We start from the raw sequence: 17,650 nt of genomic DNA, 5'->3' as shown, positions 1-17,650 counted from the left end.
ACCATATACTGGTTGAAATCGACAGACAGGATAGAGGTAGAAGTGTGAAAGTACTTGTAGTAGGCAGGAATGTATTCTCACCTGTGTGTCACTGGAAATATTGCTGGATAACTGAGTCCCTGTTGTCAATGTCTTCTTCCTCTGCTTCCTCCTCATCACTGTCCACAGGCTCCACAGCTGCCACAACACCGTCATCTGGACCATCCTCCTGCAGAAAAGGCACCTGTCGTCGCAAAGCCAAATTGTGAAGCATACAGCAGGCCACGATGATCTGGCAAAGCTTCCTTGGTGAGTAGAATAGGGAACCACCTGTCATATGGAGGCACCTGAACCTGGCCTTCAGGAGGCCGAAGGTGCGTTCGATCACCCTCCTAGTCCGCTCATGGGCCTCACTGTAGCGTACCTTTGCCCTGGTCCTGGGATTCCTCACTGGGGTCAGTAGCCATGACAGGTTGGGGTAACCAGAGTCCCCTAATAGCCACACCCGGTGCCTCTGGAGTTGACCCATCACATAAGGGATGCTGCTATTCCGCAGGATGTAGGCGTCATGCAGAGAGCCAGGGAACATAGCATTTACCTTGGAGATTTACTGGTCTGCCAAACATACCATCTGTACATTCATCGAATGATAACTCTTCCGGTTCCTGTACACCTGTTCACTCCTGTGGGGGGGGACCAGAGCTACATGGGTCCCATCAATGACACCTATGATGCTGGGGATATGTCCAAGGGCATAGAAGTCACCTTTCACTGTAGGCAAATCCTCCACCTGAGGGAAAACGATGTAGCTCCGCATATGTTTCAGAAGGGCAGACAACACTCTTAACAACACGTTGGAAAACATAGGCTGGGACATCCCTGATGCCATGGCCACTGTTGTTTGAAATGACCCACTTGCAAGGAAATGGAGCACTTATAGCACCTGCACTTGAGGGGGGATCCCAGTGGGATGGCGGATTGCTGACATCAGGTCTGGCTCCAACTGGGTACACAGTTCCTGGATTGTGGCACGGTCAAACCTGTAGGTGATGATCAAATGTCGCTCCTCCATTGTCAACAGGTCCACCAGCAGTCGGTACACCGGAGGATTCCGCCATCTCCTCACATGTCCCAGCGGACGGTGACTAGGAAGGACAACAGCGACCACAGAGTCAAACAACTCAGAGGTATGTACCCACAGTCTACACAGAACACCATTCATACACAGAATCTGGCCTGTATTTGTGTTGTGCGACAAGGCCTAGGTCTGTGTGACGCAGTTGGTAATTAGGCCATGTGGGCCCTGAAATGGCGGCTGTCTGACCTCTAAAGTGGGGGGTAACTGCGCTGGCGTTGTACACCGTTGCGGTAGGCGGTCAAAGACCGCGGCGCAATGCTGCATTGGTTAACATTGGACCCTATGGGTCCCAGGAGCCAATGACGATGTACGCCGGCGGTTATGCTACGCACCGCCGTGGACGTGACCGCCATTTTCTAGCTGTTCAATCACTCAATACCTGATCTTCGACAGGAGAGGACCTACACTGCAAGTGCTGCTGTGACCTCGGTCTGGAAGAGACAGTGGCTCGTGCGCCTGGGGAAAGGGCCCCTGCCTTCACTGCAGAAGAGTTGGAGAAGCTCGTGGACGGGGTCCTCCCCTAGTACATGCTACTCTACGGTCCTCCAGACCAACAGGTAAGTACACAGGGAGCATGTTGTATGGGCTATGCCTGTGTGGAGAGGGCTGGTTGTAAGAAGGAAGGGGGCAGAGTGCTGAGTGCATGAAAGACGGTGAATGCATGTGCCACATGGCAAGGGTAGGGATGTGGGCCACTCACTTTGACTGTGCAGTTGTTAATGACTTCTCTTCTTCCCCTGTACATGTCATGTAGGTCAGCGCCCACCAGAAGAAGGATATTTGGCGTGCCATCGCCAAGGACGTCCAGACCCTGGGGGTCCACCACAGACGGAGCACCCACTGCCAGAAAAAGATGGGAGGACATTCGCCGCTGGAGCAAGAAGACGGCGGAGGCTCAGCTGGGGATGGCCTCCCAATGTGGGAGGGGTGCCGTCGAACCATGACCCCCCTGATGCTCCGGATCCTGGCTGTGGCCTACCCTGAGTTGGATGGGCGCTTGAGGGCATCACAGCAGACACAAGGGGGTGAGTACAACATCATTCAGCGGACTTTGCGCGCAGTGAAGGTGTCTGGGTGGGGGAGGAGGGCTGTGGGTTTCCCCAGGCCAGGGCGAGTTCCGTAGGCTAGGCCCCTCCGTAATGCAGGCCATGTGGCACCCCGCCCGACCTCTGTAGAGTGCCAAGTACAGGTATACATGCCCCTGTGTAATCTATGTGTGCAGATGTCGATCATAGCCATGTAGGCCATATCCCAGGAATTGCATCTGTAGAGCCCAACAGCGCGGCGTAGTGCAGGGGGCTGCTGTGTCTGTATTGTCCGCCAACGGTAGCAGTAAGCCATGCACTCAACCTGTCTTTCTTCTGTCGTCCCCCCCCCTTTTTGTGGTCTCCCTGTTCTTGTGTGCATCAGCATCATCAGGCGGAGGTACAGTGGCACCAGAGCACGAGGGAGCTACATCCCACATGGCCATGGAGGGCCACACCACGGACTCGGAATACACCAGTGGGACGGAGGGCGAGGGGAGCTTCACGGCGGTCACAGGATCTGCAACGAGCGACTCATCCTCCGATGGGAGCTCCCTTGTGGTGGCGGCAAAATCTGTGCCCCCCACTTCTACAGGTACAGCCGCCACCCCCCTACCTGCACCACCCTCCCAGCAGCCCCTCAGCCTTCACCCTGTGCCCGCTCACCCAGGACGGTGGGCATCACCTTCGCCCCAGGCACCTCATCCCCTGCCCCTGTCACCTCTGCTGCCCTCAGTGAGGAGGCCATTGACCTCCTCAGGTCCCTCACTGTTGGGCAGTCTGCCATTTTGAATGCCATCCAGGGTGTAGAAAGGGAATTGCAACACACAAATGCATTCCTGGAGGGCATTCATTCTGGTTAGGCTGCCCTTCATCGAACCCTGCAAACTCTGGCCTCAGCACTGATGGCAGCCATTGTCCCTGTGTCTAGCCTCCCCCCTCCAACTTCCTCCACCCAGACCCAATCCCCTGTACCCCAGCCTATCCCAAGCACACCATGTTTTCCACAACAGGTTTTCCTCTGGCCTCGCGCTCGCTGCCGTCCCTCACATCCGCCGCTCCACGGCAGGTGGGAGGTCTTTCTCCTTCCTGGCAGCCAAGACCTGGAACTCCCTCCCCACCAGCCTCAGGACCTCTCCGCATTCCGGAGACTCCTAAAAACCTGGCTTTTCGAGCAGCAGTAACCCCCCCCTTTTTCCCCTAGCGCATTGAGACCCGCACGGGTGAGTAGCGCGCTTTGTAAATGTTAATGATTTGATTTGATTTGACCATCAGACCAGCCTGCACACACCTCACCACACAAGGGAATCTCAGGCAAACATAAGCACCACACATCCCACAGGCACTCACACAAGCATCACACACATACAGACACAGCAACATCCACTGCCTCCACTGTCCCCCTCCTCGTCGTCTCCCTCCCAGTCTCGTCTACACTCTCACCTGCATGCACTACCACTACAGCCACTACGTCCAGCACCAGCACACCCCGCTCACGTGCATCCCCACCCCCACTGCCATTTACACGTCCCCTGTGTCCTCTCCCAGTGTGTCTGTGACGCCCCCTCCCAAAGTACACAAACGCAGGCACACACCCACCCAACAGCCATCCACCTCACGACAGCCTCCAGCGCATGCACCTTCACCCAAAGTCACAAAACGTACACCTCCTACAACCACTACCTCTTCCTCCACTCCCAAATCCCCTCCAGCTACCCGTCCCAGTGTTCCTAAGAAACGTTTCCTGACCAAGCTTGACCTCTTTCCCAGCCCCCCCCCCCCTCCAATTCATAGGTCCCGTACTAGCACCTCAGCCAAAAAATCTCCAGGACCAGTGGTGCCTGTTGTTACAGGTATGTGGAGTGCACCGGGCACCAGGGCAGCCAGCGTGACACGGAGCCACAGCACAGACAGTCCCCCCCCCCCCCCCCCCTCCTTCACACCCCCTTGTGAAGCACCAGAAGTTGGACAGTGCCCGGCGGGAGAGGGGGAAGACTCCAGCCAGCAAAGCCGCTCACAAGGGTCCCGGGGGGAGTGTCGTCTCAGCTGTGACTCCTCCCAAGGAGGTGGAAGGGGTAGAAGAAATCGCCAAAGTCTGGGAGGAGCAGCACGGCGGAGAAGACCGCCATCATCCCCGCCGCCCAGGAGGCCACCGCCAGCCCAATCGTCACTGGCCAGGAGGCCACCGCCAGAGTCAGTGCCCAGGAGGGCAGCCCGATCGTCACTGGCCAGGAGGCCCCTGCCAGACACAGCCCAGCTGCCCAGGAGGGCCCCAGCAGCCACGGCCCAGCTGGGCAATGAAGGACCGCCAGCCCCAGCCCAGCTGGGCAATGAAGGACCGCCATGGCAAGCACCGCTGAACAGGGCAGGAACTGCAAACTCAAGCACCGCTGAACAGGGCAAAGACCGCCATGGCAAGCACCGCTGAACAGGGCAAGCACCGCTGAACAGGTCAGGAACTGCAAGCTCAAGCACCACTGAACAGGGCAAGGACCGCCATGGCAAGCTCTGCTGAACAGGGCAAAGACCGCCATGGCAAGCACCGCTGAACAGGTCAGGAACTGCAAACTCAAGCACCGCTGAACAGGGCAAAGGCCGCCATGGCAAGCACCGCTGAACAGGGCAAGCACCGCAAACTCAAGCACCGCTGAACAGGGCAAAGACCGCCATGGCAAGCTCCGCTGAACAGGGTAAAGCCCGCCAACTCAAGCCCCACTAGCCCATGGGCGGCAGGGGCAGTGACGCAACTGGGACCGTCACGGGGTGAGTGATGCACTCTGGGCACCAGTCCCCCTCCAGAACCAGTGGAGACATGCATCCACTACATCTGTCCTTCACAGGATGAAGCACTCTGGGCACCAGTCCCTCTCCAGAACCTGTGGAGACTATTATCCACTTGAGAGACTGTGGCTTTGCACTCCCCAGGATGGTACAGTGGGCAACCCACCCACTGTAGAGACTTGAGAGACTGTGGCTTTGCACTCCCCAGGATGGTACAGTGGGCAACCCACCCACTGTAGAGACTTGAGAGGCTGTGGCTTTGCACTCCCCAGGATGGTACAGTGGGCAAACCCGCCCACTGTAGAGACTTGAGAGACTGTGGCTTTGCACACCCCAGGATACATCAATGGGCATGGAGCACCCTCGTGGATCTGGCGTCGTGCACTCATCCGGCTGAGGTGCCCCCCTTCCCTTCCCCCTGAGGTGCCTGTTGTATTTCTATCTGATGCCCCACCAGTGTTCTCTCCGTTTTGATCAGGTATCTAGTGTGGGCCTCGCCCATGCATTTTGGGCCCAGTGTTCCACGGACAATGAATGGTGCATTACTTGCACTACTAATTGTGGTGTATATTTTGTTTAATGTGTGTGTGTGTGTGTATATATATATATATATATATATATATATGTATATGTATATATTTGCTTACTGTATTTTGATATATTACAATGGTTCCACTCATTTCCTTTTGTCTTTGCATTCTTCCGGGGGGGTTGGGGGTTGTTACTGTAATGTTTGGATATGCGTTGGTGTGTGTGTTGTAGTGGGTGGGGGTGGGGGTGTTGCGTGTGTGTGTCCCTGTCTTTTGCCTCCCCCTCCCCTATGTCGTAGGTGCAGTACTCACCGTTGTCTTCGCTGCTGGCATTGATGATCGTCGTATAGGAGCAGGAAGACTAGTGCAGGAAGAATATGGAGTTCCGGCTCCATGGTGTAGTCGTTCCTCGTGGAATGTGTAGAGGTGAGCGTTTTCCCTTTGAAATGGCTATTTCCGCCGTGTTTTTATCCGCAGTGAATCCGCCCCTGAAAAGGTGGCGGATTGGTAGGTTGTGATACTGTGGGCGGTACTTTGTCTCCCGCCTGTTTGTTGGCGGTGACCGCCACGCAGTTTGTCTATACCGCCGTGGCTGTCGGGAGTGTTAAAGTGGCTGTCTTTGGCGGTTTCTGCCACGGTCATAATTCCCATTTTTTTACCGCCGGCCTGTTGGCGGTCTTACCGCCGCTTTAACACCGTCCGTCAGGGTTGTAATGACTCCCTATATGTCCTGCTACTCTTCTACAGCATCCTCAAGGAAAATACATTGTTGACAGTCTACACTGTGACTGTGGAAAATGATTTGCAGTGATGAACACCATACAAATATTTTCCTGGATTCTAAATATATTTGAAGAAGGTCTTCTGGAGTCCGCACAGACAGCACATAATTATTCAAGGTTTATGACTATCGATGATGCGTAACTGATGTTACCTCGAGCTGAGGTGTCGTTCCATTGTGATGTAACTAAGGGCACTCCCCCTTATCCTAAAGTCTAATGTGCCAGCTATTGCTTCCAAGTCCACTTTTCTGTTTATGAAATCACCATAGTGCATTACCTCAACAAATCAGAAAGAACCAGATGTTGAATCCTTCCAATGAGGCATCTGACAGTTTGGCCTTGGCCTCTAGTAAGGTATATCAGCCGCAGGCCTGTCCATCTCACAGATCTTTAAAACGCAAAGGCAATCTAATTCAACTATCACTGTGGAAGTACTTGAGTGGGTGCTAAATGATGAATTTATTTTCAAGATCATCAAAATATTAGGAACTCCTGTCACCAATTCATTTTCAGTGCTACAGAAACAAATATATGCCTGCAGTACGCATTCCCTTTCTCAGAAACTTGTTCCAATTGGAATGGCTGTTGGATAGAATGTTGGAGACATTCTTTTATAACTTTCCATCGATTTCCATGCTGGCCAAAATGTTTTCCAATATAAGACAACAACAATTATCATTACACAGGGCTGTCTGCAGCAGTGGTGTAAGCAAGACTGCCTTCACTGGTACATTCAGTCACACATGAGGTTTCAGTTGGACTACACTGTCTCTACAGGATGTCAGGCAGGATCCTACATCATGGACGGATCTCTGGGAGCTCAGCTGCCTATCTCCAGAGTACCTGCGTTACAGCCACCTAAAACTCCATTATGACTGCTTTAACATTCTGAATGAGATTACAAGTCCTTCCACAAGATCTTTGGCTAAATGTACCCTCATATTTATGTATATTTTGCTGCAATTACCATATACTGAAAATGTTCCCCATGAGCATCTTTTTCACCATTATAGTGATTTAATACTTTTCTGGGGAACATTAAAAATGTATGTAGGCATTCCCCTTCATGTGAGTTAAATGTTTTTTAAAAATAATGGTCTCCCCTGATGAGGAACAAGTTAAGATACCTCTAGGGATTTTTCATTTTAGTTGGCTCGAATGAAGAGTGAACTTCAAGCTGCATGCATGGAAGAACACTGTACTGTGTTCCATCGTCGTAAGTGCCCTTACGTTCTGCTCAGAGTATTATCATATTTTCACCGGGCTTAAAACAGTTTTGCTACCCACCTTCAAGTCACACCCTACGAATTAGCAGCGAGGTCTTAGATGTAACAAGGACTTTGACATATTACGTAGAGAAGACAAAGTACTTGAGACAACTATTTGTCAATCAGGGGACCACTTATGATAGTTCATGGGTACTCACAAACATGTTCCCAGGGACCTCAAAGTTTGGTCTGCGATTTGCCTAAGGGCTGCATCAATGCTAACGGGGTGTTGCTCAGGCAAGGGAGTTGGCAGGAATAGCGTTAAGGAATGGATAGGCGAAACAAACTATATACACCTAGTGGCTGAATTGAACAATGGGAAACCAGAAAACCTGGGGTTAATTCCGGCTTCCCCACTTTTCCAAATTGTGTGATTCTACGCAATTGTTTAGTTTCACTCTCCCTCCTTTTACTTTAGTATCACATATGAGGACCTCTAATTACATAAGTTCAGGGTGTGTGCTTTACGAGAACTGTTTGAAACTTTGTTACGATAGCTAGGATTTGTTTCATTCTGTGTCTGCACTCGATGCTCGGATTATGCTAGTTTAAAGCTTGTTCACCACCAAATGAGCCGCATCTACCACCGCTCAAAATATAATCTCTTGAAGGTGGAATCTGAGGACCAGTCTGCTGCATGCTGCTGCTGAGGACTCCTAAGCAAAATGCCTGTGAAGCCATCGCACCCCTCGGCGAGTGTGCTCCAGATATCTTGGCGTCAATGCCTGCTTCCTGCATAATCTATTGAACCCAACTGGCAGTTGTAGGAAATGTCTTCGCTTTTTGCAGTTAACAGAGAGCAATGAGAAGCTGCCATTCACCTGGAGGCCGCAGCTAGTCTGTCATGTTCTCGTAAGCTTTGAGGCATTGCACCACACACAATTTAGGAGCGCCCCAAAAAGCAGACAAGAAGCCCTCTAACACCTTCTGGTGGGGAACTTGGGTCAGATTCGTCAAGAGGTTAGGAAACAGGGGGAGAGGGATTAGAGAATCTCAAGAAATTTCTATCAGATCTGGGAACCAAACTTGAGACCTCCTAATCATCAGAGGAATGAGTACTACCTCCACCTGTTGCCTGCTGACCTGGACAGACATTCTGGTGATCATCCTGATCGGGGGAACCCCATATCCTACTTCCGAGCTCCAATCCTGTTGGAATTCATCACATGCCATCTTCAGAGGGTCCAAGCGCCAGCTGAAGAATTGATCTAGCTGCTGATCCAGGCGTGAGGCAAACAAATCAACCGAGAACAGGCCCCATCTGTCTGAAATTTTGGCAAAAACCTGAGGGAGCGGTTTCCACAGGCTTGAATTGTGGAAGTGGTGGGCGTGCCAATCTGCTACCTGGTTCATCTGCCTTGGGAGGTACTACACTGTGACCAATATGTGAAGGTTCAGGCAATATTGCCAAAAACTATTTGCTAACTCAGAAGGAGCTTTTGAGCGCATGCCCCCTAGGTGGTTGAGGTAACGCACCGCAGATATATTATCTATTTTGTGGAGGACTCAAGACTGGACCCTGTCTTTGGTCCAGCGGCAGACTGCGAAGCAACTCGCGAGGAGCTTCAAGCAGTTGATATGCTACCTCTGTTTGTTTGGAGACCACCTGCCTCCTGTGGAGAAATCCCCCCACACTGCGCATCCCAGCCTGACCGCCTGGCGTCTAACTCTATAACCAAATCTGGTGCGGAACTGAAGATCACTCTTCCGTTCCAGGCATGAAAAGAGAGAGTCCAGCCAGTTGACTTCCTTAGAATGCCGAATTAGTTAAGATGGTTTTGAGAGCTCCAAACCGGAGGCCTGGACCCTAAACCTCCCAAATAATTATGGTACTAGATTGATTATAGGTGAGCTCCCACTCCAAAAAAAAATTCTGATAATGAGCACAATGCTTCAGTAGTTATTTATTGCAGTAAAGACATCAATTCCATATGCTTTTAATCCAGTTGAATTAATGATAATCTTGAAGCTGAAATTAAGTTCCAAGAATCAGCAACTGAATAGTCCAAGCAACTTTTATCAAGGATGGAGAGAAGATAAAGAGCAATAGTCGATGGAAGAACAGCCAACACGTGTTTCGCCCCATAAGCAGGTAGGCGGGGGCTTTATCAAGGCTGTGGAAGATATATATGGACAATTTAAGTCACTTGCCAGACATTACCAAAATGAAAGCATGCTTTCCGTGCATATCATGCAGGGCATGTTGTGCTCCCTCTCGGTGAAGCCTGTAAATATAACAGTATAGTGCCATAGCAGACTCCCCAGTGTGAGCCAAGAACTAAAGTCATAAAGGAATATTAGTGGAGTAAGGGCATGAATGAAATTAAGAGAGTTCCAGGCCTACATGTGGGTGAAGCCACCAGGCAATCTCCTCTCTTGTCTCCTTGAAGTGGAACTGATGAGGAATATGAGAGTCCCCTCTGAAGCTGGAACGCCTTGATGCAACGGCAGGGCTTGATAATGCAGAGGGCCTAGAAAAATCACTTGTATGGAGGATGAGAGGACTACCAGACGGGCCAGCTGATGAAGTGATGTATTTCGTTTGGCCACGATTTTCCTCAGCTCGTCTTGGCTCTTCTATATCTTTCGAGCTGGAATACTGGGGGATGCCGAGGGCAAATCTGTTGTGAACCCCAAGAAGGTTGTCCTCTGCGAGGGTGTCTGGAGGGACGACTTCTCATTGACTACGAAGCCCAGCCCCTCCAGAAGGTTTACTGTGGACTGGAGGGGGCATTGTTCCAGCTACAGCATATTGTCCAAGTAGACGATAAGATGAATGCCTTGTGCTCCGAGGTATTTCACCTCTGGTTTGAGCACCTTCGTGAAGCACCATGGGGTTGACGACAGCCCGAATGGTAGGATGGAGAATTCGAAGGTCTGCTGATGCCATTTGAATTGAAGGAACCGTCTATGAATGGGAAAGATTGGGATTGTCAGATAGGTGTCATTGAGATCTAGGCTCACCATCCAGTCGTGAGTCCTGAGTATGTCCCACAGAAGGTGAATATCCTCCGTTTTGAAGTGGCGTTACACTAGCAACTCACTGAACTTTTAAAGGTTGATGACGGGTCCCCAAAACCCATCCGCCTTGTCCACTAGAAACAAGTTGCTGATGAATCCCTGTGGATGAGGTACTGTCGAGCAGATGGCTCCCTTGTCCCAGAGAGCCTCGACCTCCACGGATGCAGGGATCTCCACAACTGCCCCAGCTATTGCTGCTCACTGTTGACATGAAGAATGAAGAATATCCTCACAACTAGATGTGCAGGGTTGTCCCATCCTCAGTACACTCCTCACAAGTGGGGTCTTACAGAGTTATTCATTGGGACACCATCTCCTATCCTTAGCACTCCTCCTGTGGCACACTAAACTCGATCCTATTAAATCCTTTGTTCTCTCACTTGATGCTGAAAAAGCATTTGTGTATACTGAGACTACGTTACTACTGAGCATTGACATGTGGGTAAAGGATACGTTAAAATGGATACCGGCTGATGAAGAGGTGCATGGTAAAATATCTTGAAGATATGAAAAAGTTTCAGAGGACTTGAAATGCCAGGGGTCACTGTTCATACTTTTGCTGTGGATGCAGGGGTTCTTCATACTCCTCCCCTCCCCAATATCATCATTAAGTGAATAAGAACGGGGCTACGGACCCACATAAAAGACCGATTGGGAGTGGGGGTGGGGGCGGCTGACAGGGAATTTCCTAGAATTAAATGGGAGTTGTGATTTTATTATAATGATAAATGGCTTTTGAGTAGATAGCTTTGTATTAGATTTGAGATCATCTAGGCAACTACACTGTTTAATTGTAAACATGTTTTTCTTTCTGTGAGGAACTGTAACATTAATTTCTGTTTTCTTGTTTAATAGGATGGAACAAATGTAAATAAGTATTTTAAAAAACAGTTAGGACTTCTTATCCTGGACGATTAGATTAGATCATGACACCCAACAGGATGTCCTCTCTCTCCTTTTCTATTCCTTATGACCCTGGAGCCTTTGCCAGCTGTGATAAGCACATGAGGTTAACAGGATACAAACAGTGATAGGTCCGGTCAAAGCCTTTCTTTTAACAGATGGCATCTTGGTACTCTCTTTCAACCCAAAATATTGATACCTGCTGTGATGTCCCTAATCCAGTCTTTCTTTGAATTGCCTGGATACTTAATCAACTGGGGGTAAGTGTGACCCACTAAAGCCACCAGGGCTTGCCTGGTTGATTGACCTATCCAGTGGGTGCACAAGAGCCTCAAAGTTTTGAGCCTCCTCTCTTCATCTGGATTTGGGAATCCATATGAACAGAGGCCTAGATCGGATGGAACAATACAGTTAGGCACCACTCATGACCAAAGCCAAAATCTACGTGCATAATAGGCACACTTTAACTTATCTTTTTGGGAATGAGTGCAGACAGATAAAATGACAGTTGCATCGAGATATAATGATGTTTTAGAGATGCCCCCATTACTGCTACAAGAGCCCTTGCTATAGCACAGATTGACTCGGACATCTGTTGCAACTGGCTTGCTACCTATCCGGTACATGGGTACCTCTACAATAGGTGGTGATTGAACGAGAGGTCCATGACTGCCCTATTGGTATCTTCCTGATCTACACACAATGGAAACTTTTTTCCTAGCCTCAATATCCCGATCCATTTCTCAGGTTTGGAATTTAGCACACTAACACCAGAAGATGCATGCATTAATCATCTCTCAGCGCAACCATTTGGCACAGTGTAGGTACATCTGTGGGGGAGAGATGTTTTGGCTTGGATTGAGGCTCGCTAAGGGATTGCTCACATCAGATCTGTACAAGGATGATGTACCTATCTCACCTCAGATTGACCTGTATGGCTCCTTCCACTGACAGTATTGCCAACCTTCTGCTGTCTAAAGAGCTGCCTCAGCCCTAGACCGGCCCCTCTTCACACTTTCTCGATTGCAAAGTATCTCAACACTCACAAATTCCTGGTAACGAAGTCTGGGAAATGAATACTTCTCCTAGACTGACTGGCCAGCTCTCCTCCTGGACCACGACAGAGTGGAGTAAAAGTTGATACTTCTTTATTTCACAGTGGTGTGTGATTGGTACTAAGCCCAGCAGAAAGTACTACCTTTCTTCAACTGCTTGAAATGTGGAGACTAACCTGCTGCATTGTACTATGGAGCTGCCTGCTGGTTGTATATATGAGACAAACTATCTTGAATTAGTGGTGCTGCTCTTTTCCTTGCCAGTGCACTTAGCTATGTAGCGCAGTAGCTGTTATTTTGAGAAAATCCCCAAATCTGAGCACTGCTAGCTAGCCACTTTGATCAGAGCAGTGAAAATCTATATCTTGCATCATTAGCACCAAACATATTTTGCTCTGGTTAAAAAGTGATTACTGGAACTCCACAGAAACCATTTTATTTTATATAAACTTAGTGACCAACTGATTGTCTTTGATAGTCTAGGGCCTTTTTATCAGGGATCGTTGACAGAGACGGGTGTTAACGTTGCCAGCACACCACCTCTTTTCCACTTTTGTCTTTATTCCACTATACAGGAGCCACTAAACGGTATCAAGTCCACTCTTCCTCCTCCCTTGTAGCCATCTATCACCCTTCTCTTCTATGGTGTTTGACTGACTGATAGGTACTAGTGCACACTTGTATATACCCAGCCAGGATGTACTGTTTGGGTTTTAGACACCTTGTCCTGCCCTTTTGCTTTACCTTCAGTAATATTGCACCACACCAGATTGTCAGAACAGTGATTGTTGGTGATGCCTGTTAATAACCTGCACTGTTTTCCCTTCATTTATCCTATGACTTTGGATTTCTTTGCAATGTCACTGTGACAATGTATTGAAACATTTTGTAAACCTAGTAAAGAAGTGTTGGTAAAAAGGAAATTTTCTGTGCTCCAGAATTCCAAGGCCCCAAACACTTCTGAAGCGGATAACCAGTACCTACCTGAAGCTTAAACCAAAACAGAGTTCATTCTCTTAGACTAAAGCAGATAGCATCACCATTTCCAAAACTGGTCAAACAACATGAATTAGATAGATTTGAATCCCAGCTCTCACTAGTGATTCACCATGAACATCCACCTTATCTCAAAGAGCACATTACTTCAAAACCAAGATGGCGTGGTACCAGCTCTTTCTATTAAATAGAAAAGGACACCATTCTTCCCAGTAAGCAACTTCAGAAACTGACGTTTAAGCCCTTTTACCCTTGCATCTGGATGGTGGGAAGGCCCTACTCCATTTCCTCCCAGACTGCACACTGTCTCACCTTCAGGGCAGTATACATGCTGCTGCATGCCTAATCAAGAGCTTTAAGAAGGATGGCCACATCATTCTCACCCTAATGACATTTTGCTAGGTCTTCTTGCTGGCCTAAACAAGTTTCAAAACCATCTGCTTCATCTACACCCTTCATAATCATCACTCCTGACAAGCTCCCCATCTCTGAGGGGTCTTGCCACACCTGTTTACAGGACACCATCAGAATGAAGACAGAGAAGTGCAAAACAAAAAACTACAACGAAACGGACCTTTTCAATCTATACACACAGGATCAAGAATGGCATCCCTGTATCCATCATGACTGGCCCAGACCTGTTGCAGGTTAAGAAGGAGCCGAAGTCTTCCTCTGAAAAACATTACAGCATGATGCAGTTGCAGTCCTCTCTCACGCTGAGGAAATTGCTACCTCTCTAATCAGTCATTGACTGTATCTTGCCTTTGGTCCTGTACAGTGCTCTTCTGTCTTTCGAATGGTTTGTGCTGTAAAAAAAAAATGAAATACATATGTACAGACACTAAATATGCCACTTAGCCATCTGCCTATGTAGATATCGATATTGGTTTTCTGGTACCTGGATTATGCACAGGACGTGAAGTTATTTCTTGATAAAATGTCAAAAACTGTGTATAGTTTTGACAGTAACTTTGGCAACTTACACTCCCCTATTTGCTTGCTCCCCTACCCTTATCTCCATTTATCTCACATTCCATCCATCTTGGGTGCCCACTCCTGACTAGTTGGAACTAATTGAGCCGCCTGTCTACCCCAGTGAAGCTGCTTTTTCTTTTCCAAATAGAGCATACATTCTGAATGAAACAATATCAATAATAAGCACCTTGGTGTATACATCAAACTATATCAAAATATGCAGAATGCATTTATAAAGGCATTGGTGAGAGTATCCCATCTAGAAGCCCATAAGTTTTAAGAACATTAGAAGGTTCTCTGAAAAGGCTGGCATTGTTGTGGTATATTGGTAGAATGTTTGTCCCTGGTTGAATGAGGAGGTTGATGCTCATCTTCTATTTCTCTCGTGGAGTTTACCGTGAATGATATATGTGGGGCTGAGAAGCATTTTGTGCAAAAGTGTCAAGGTTTCAAATGTCTGGTATGAGATGTTCCTCCAGTCCTGTCTTTCTTTTTCTTTTAGCTTAGGTCACTTCATGTTCTAGTACATGTGGTTCTACTTTTTTCACTCAAGTTATTGTGATGTGAGCAAATACAAAAGTGCTAGTTAAGAAGCTTGCTTTTGACTTTTGTCACTGTCCCCTTTTTACATCTTTTCTTAGGGACCCTGTATGCTGGCGTTGCTATGGTTGCTAACAGAGCATGTGGTTGCGTCTTTCTTTCTCTCAGGTCTTGTGCGGGAACAGGAAGCTGGTCTGCTGGAGTTTGTGAAACTGGATGGCTTCTCTGTGCTGATGCGGGCCATGCAGAGCGATGTAATGAAGTTGAAGGTGAAGTCAGCCTTTCTGCTTCAGAACCTGCTAACCAGTCACCCAGAACATAAAGGTTAATACTTCAAAATAACATTGTGCAGTAAATGCTATTTTTTACGTGCAGATTTAGAAAATCCCTCTGAGATTTTTAGAACTAAAATTTCATAGAAGTTTAGACTTCTGTTTGGTGATACTATACCTTAATTCCCTATTGAGCTTTAATATAAAAAGTTATTCTTCAATTAAAGGAATATCTGCTCTTCACTACTTTTGGATTCCTCAGCAGTAACTCCTTGCTGTCACCACTTACCTTTCCTTTAATTCTCTCCCCTTACTCTGGTCTTTTTCTCCCTTCCTATTTAGAGTTTTTTCATGCCTACGTCTAATCCTGCGTGCCATTTAAGAAGGGCTTTAAGTAGATGTAGGCCATAGAACACTCATTAATCATAACATCAGAGCACAAACAGCCAGTCAGACGTAAAACGGGCACAACTGCATGTGCTTGAAAACAAGCTTATGGTGCCCAAGAAGCCTGGTGGCACTAGGTCAATATCAGATGTTTACAATTTGGATTTGTTTCTTTTTTGTGGAGTCTTTTCCACACTAGCTCGGTTTCCAGGGGCCAGGCAGATCTTTCACTTCAAACTTTCAGATTTAAATCAGCTGAGAGCAATGAAAGGCCCTGGGGTTTTGTAGCATGAATGCTTTTCTGTATTCACATGCTGTGCTAAGCTTTGGCTGCTCACCACAGCTACCCCTAGAGAGCTTTTGCTGTCTGGACACCTAAACACTATCACTAAGGGTTGCCTGGACTCAGTATAGATGTACACCATAAACTGAGCCAGCCTCCTACATGACATACTACTCAGGCCTTGAAAATTGCTTCAAATTGTTACTAGACCTGCAGGTCGAGTAGCTTGAATAATCTACTCGACCTAACTGTGATGTACTTGACCCGGAAACTGGTCTCAAATTGTGTGATCCTAGGCAAATATTGTAGTTTACAGTCGCCTGTGTCTTCATTCTCACATATGAGTGCACCTGCAAACATGTGAGTTCAGCATTTGTGCTGTAAGAAAAAAAAAATATATATATCCTTTTTTGTTTGATTACATACACTAAACGTTTGCTCCATGTATAAAAAATGTAGCTCACATATAGGGTACACATGATGCATGCATGACTTGCCTCTTAGTTTACTAATATATTAGCTTTGCTTTTAGTGTTTCTCAGTTTGTTTAAACACCCACATTTAATAAATATATTACTAAGCATGATGTGGTAGTGCACTGTCAATGACAGACAGTACATTTCCAAGAAATGTCCAAACCCTTCCCACTAATTTGCAGTTTTACAGATAAAACTATATAGTGTATTAACAATAATCTGTGAAAATTGGGCCTCAGAAAACATTTATCATTTGCACATCACCAAGTAAAGTGTTTGACTTTTTTTTCATCCTATTAAAATATTTTTTCATCACACAGAAGTACAAAAAAAAGGGTCTTTCACAGCTACTAATATATCTATATTTTGAAATGTTTGTAAAGTTGACTTAGTTATGTAAATGTTGTGTGTTAGGAAACACTTTATACCAACAGCCTTTCATTTCACATAGGTCAGACAGTTCACCTTGCAAAATCCTGGAACTCTGCAGACACAAGGAAAAGTATTTGCATTGCTAGAAGACAAACTGACTTTTGACCTCTGTCTCTGAACACGGAGCAGATGTGACGAGAATAAGATTTAAAGGCATCTTAGTTGCTAATTCAGTTTCTGTGTAAACAGAACACCTGTTCTTTGTCCACTTTCCAGGAGGGGCGAGTAAGATCTAAAAATAGCTCGACCTCTTAAAATAAAACTCTCCATAGCGAGTGGTCAAGTAGATGTTTCAAGCCCTGCTACTGTTTGTATGTGACCCCTCAGTTAATCTAGTCCCTGTTATTCTTGAGGTGCAGCGATTTGGTCTCCATGTTAACTGGAGTAAATCTGAAATATTCCCATTTACGGCAGCTACTTCAGCATGTGATTTAGAATTCCCGCTGCAATTTTGCACGGACTTCGCCAAATATTTGGGAATATGTATTCACAGGGATCGTGCAGAGATAATTCGGCCTATGGCCCTGCTATGGATAAACTTAAGTCACAAGTGGAAAGGTGGATTAGGCTTCCTCTGGGAATAGCTGGGCATATAACCATTATTAAAATGATTCTTACCCTGATTTCTTTACAGGGAGTGCAGAATTATTAGGCAAGTTGTATTTTTGAGGATTAATTTTATTATTGAACAACAACCATGTTCTCAATGAACCCAAAAAACTCATTAATATCAAAGCTGAATATTTTTGGAAGTAGTTTTTAGTTTGTTTTTAGTTTTAGCTATGTTAGGGGGATATCTGTGTGTGC

At 47.2% G+C, this 17,650-nt stretch overlaps 1 protein-coding gene across 1 annotated transcript in view; it reads left to right on the top strand.

The window, feature by feature from the left end:
• HSPBP1 (HSPA (Hsp70) binding protein 1) overlaps positions 1-17,650 on the top strand; it is a 173,559-nt gene that overhangs the window by 26,164 nt on the left and 129,745 nt on the right. The window contains exon 5 of the mRNA XM_069200762.1: positions 15,162-15,317. Coding sequence (XP_069056863.1) covers positions 15,162-15,317 — 156 coding nt within the window. The remainder of the gene's footprint in view (positions 1-15,161; positions 15,318-17,650) is intronic.

This window comes from Pleurodeles waltl, chromosome 7, assembly GCF_031143425.1.
Source record: "Pleurodeles waltl isolate 20211129_DDA chromosome 7, aPleWal1.hap1.20221129, whole genome shotgun sequence".
NCBI classification, from domain to species: Eukaryota; Metazoa; Chordata; class Amphibia; order Caudata; family Salamandridae; genus Pleurodeles; species Pleurodeles waltl.
Note: the sequence above shows the minus strand (reverse complement) of the source record. Positions and strands in the feature narration are given on the sequence as shown.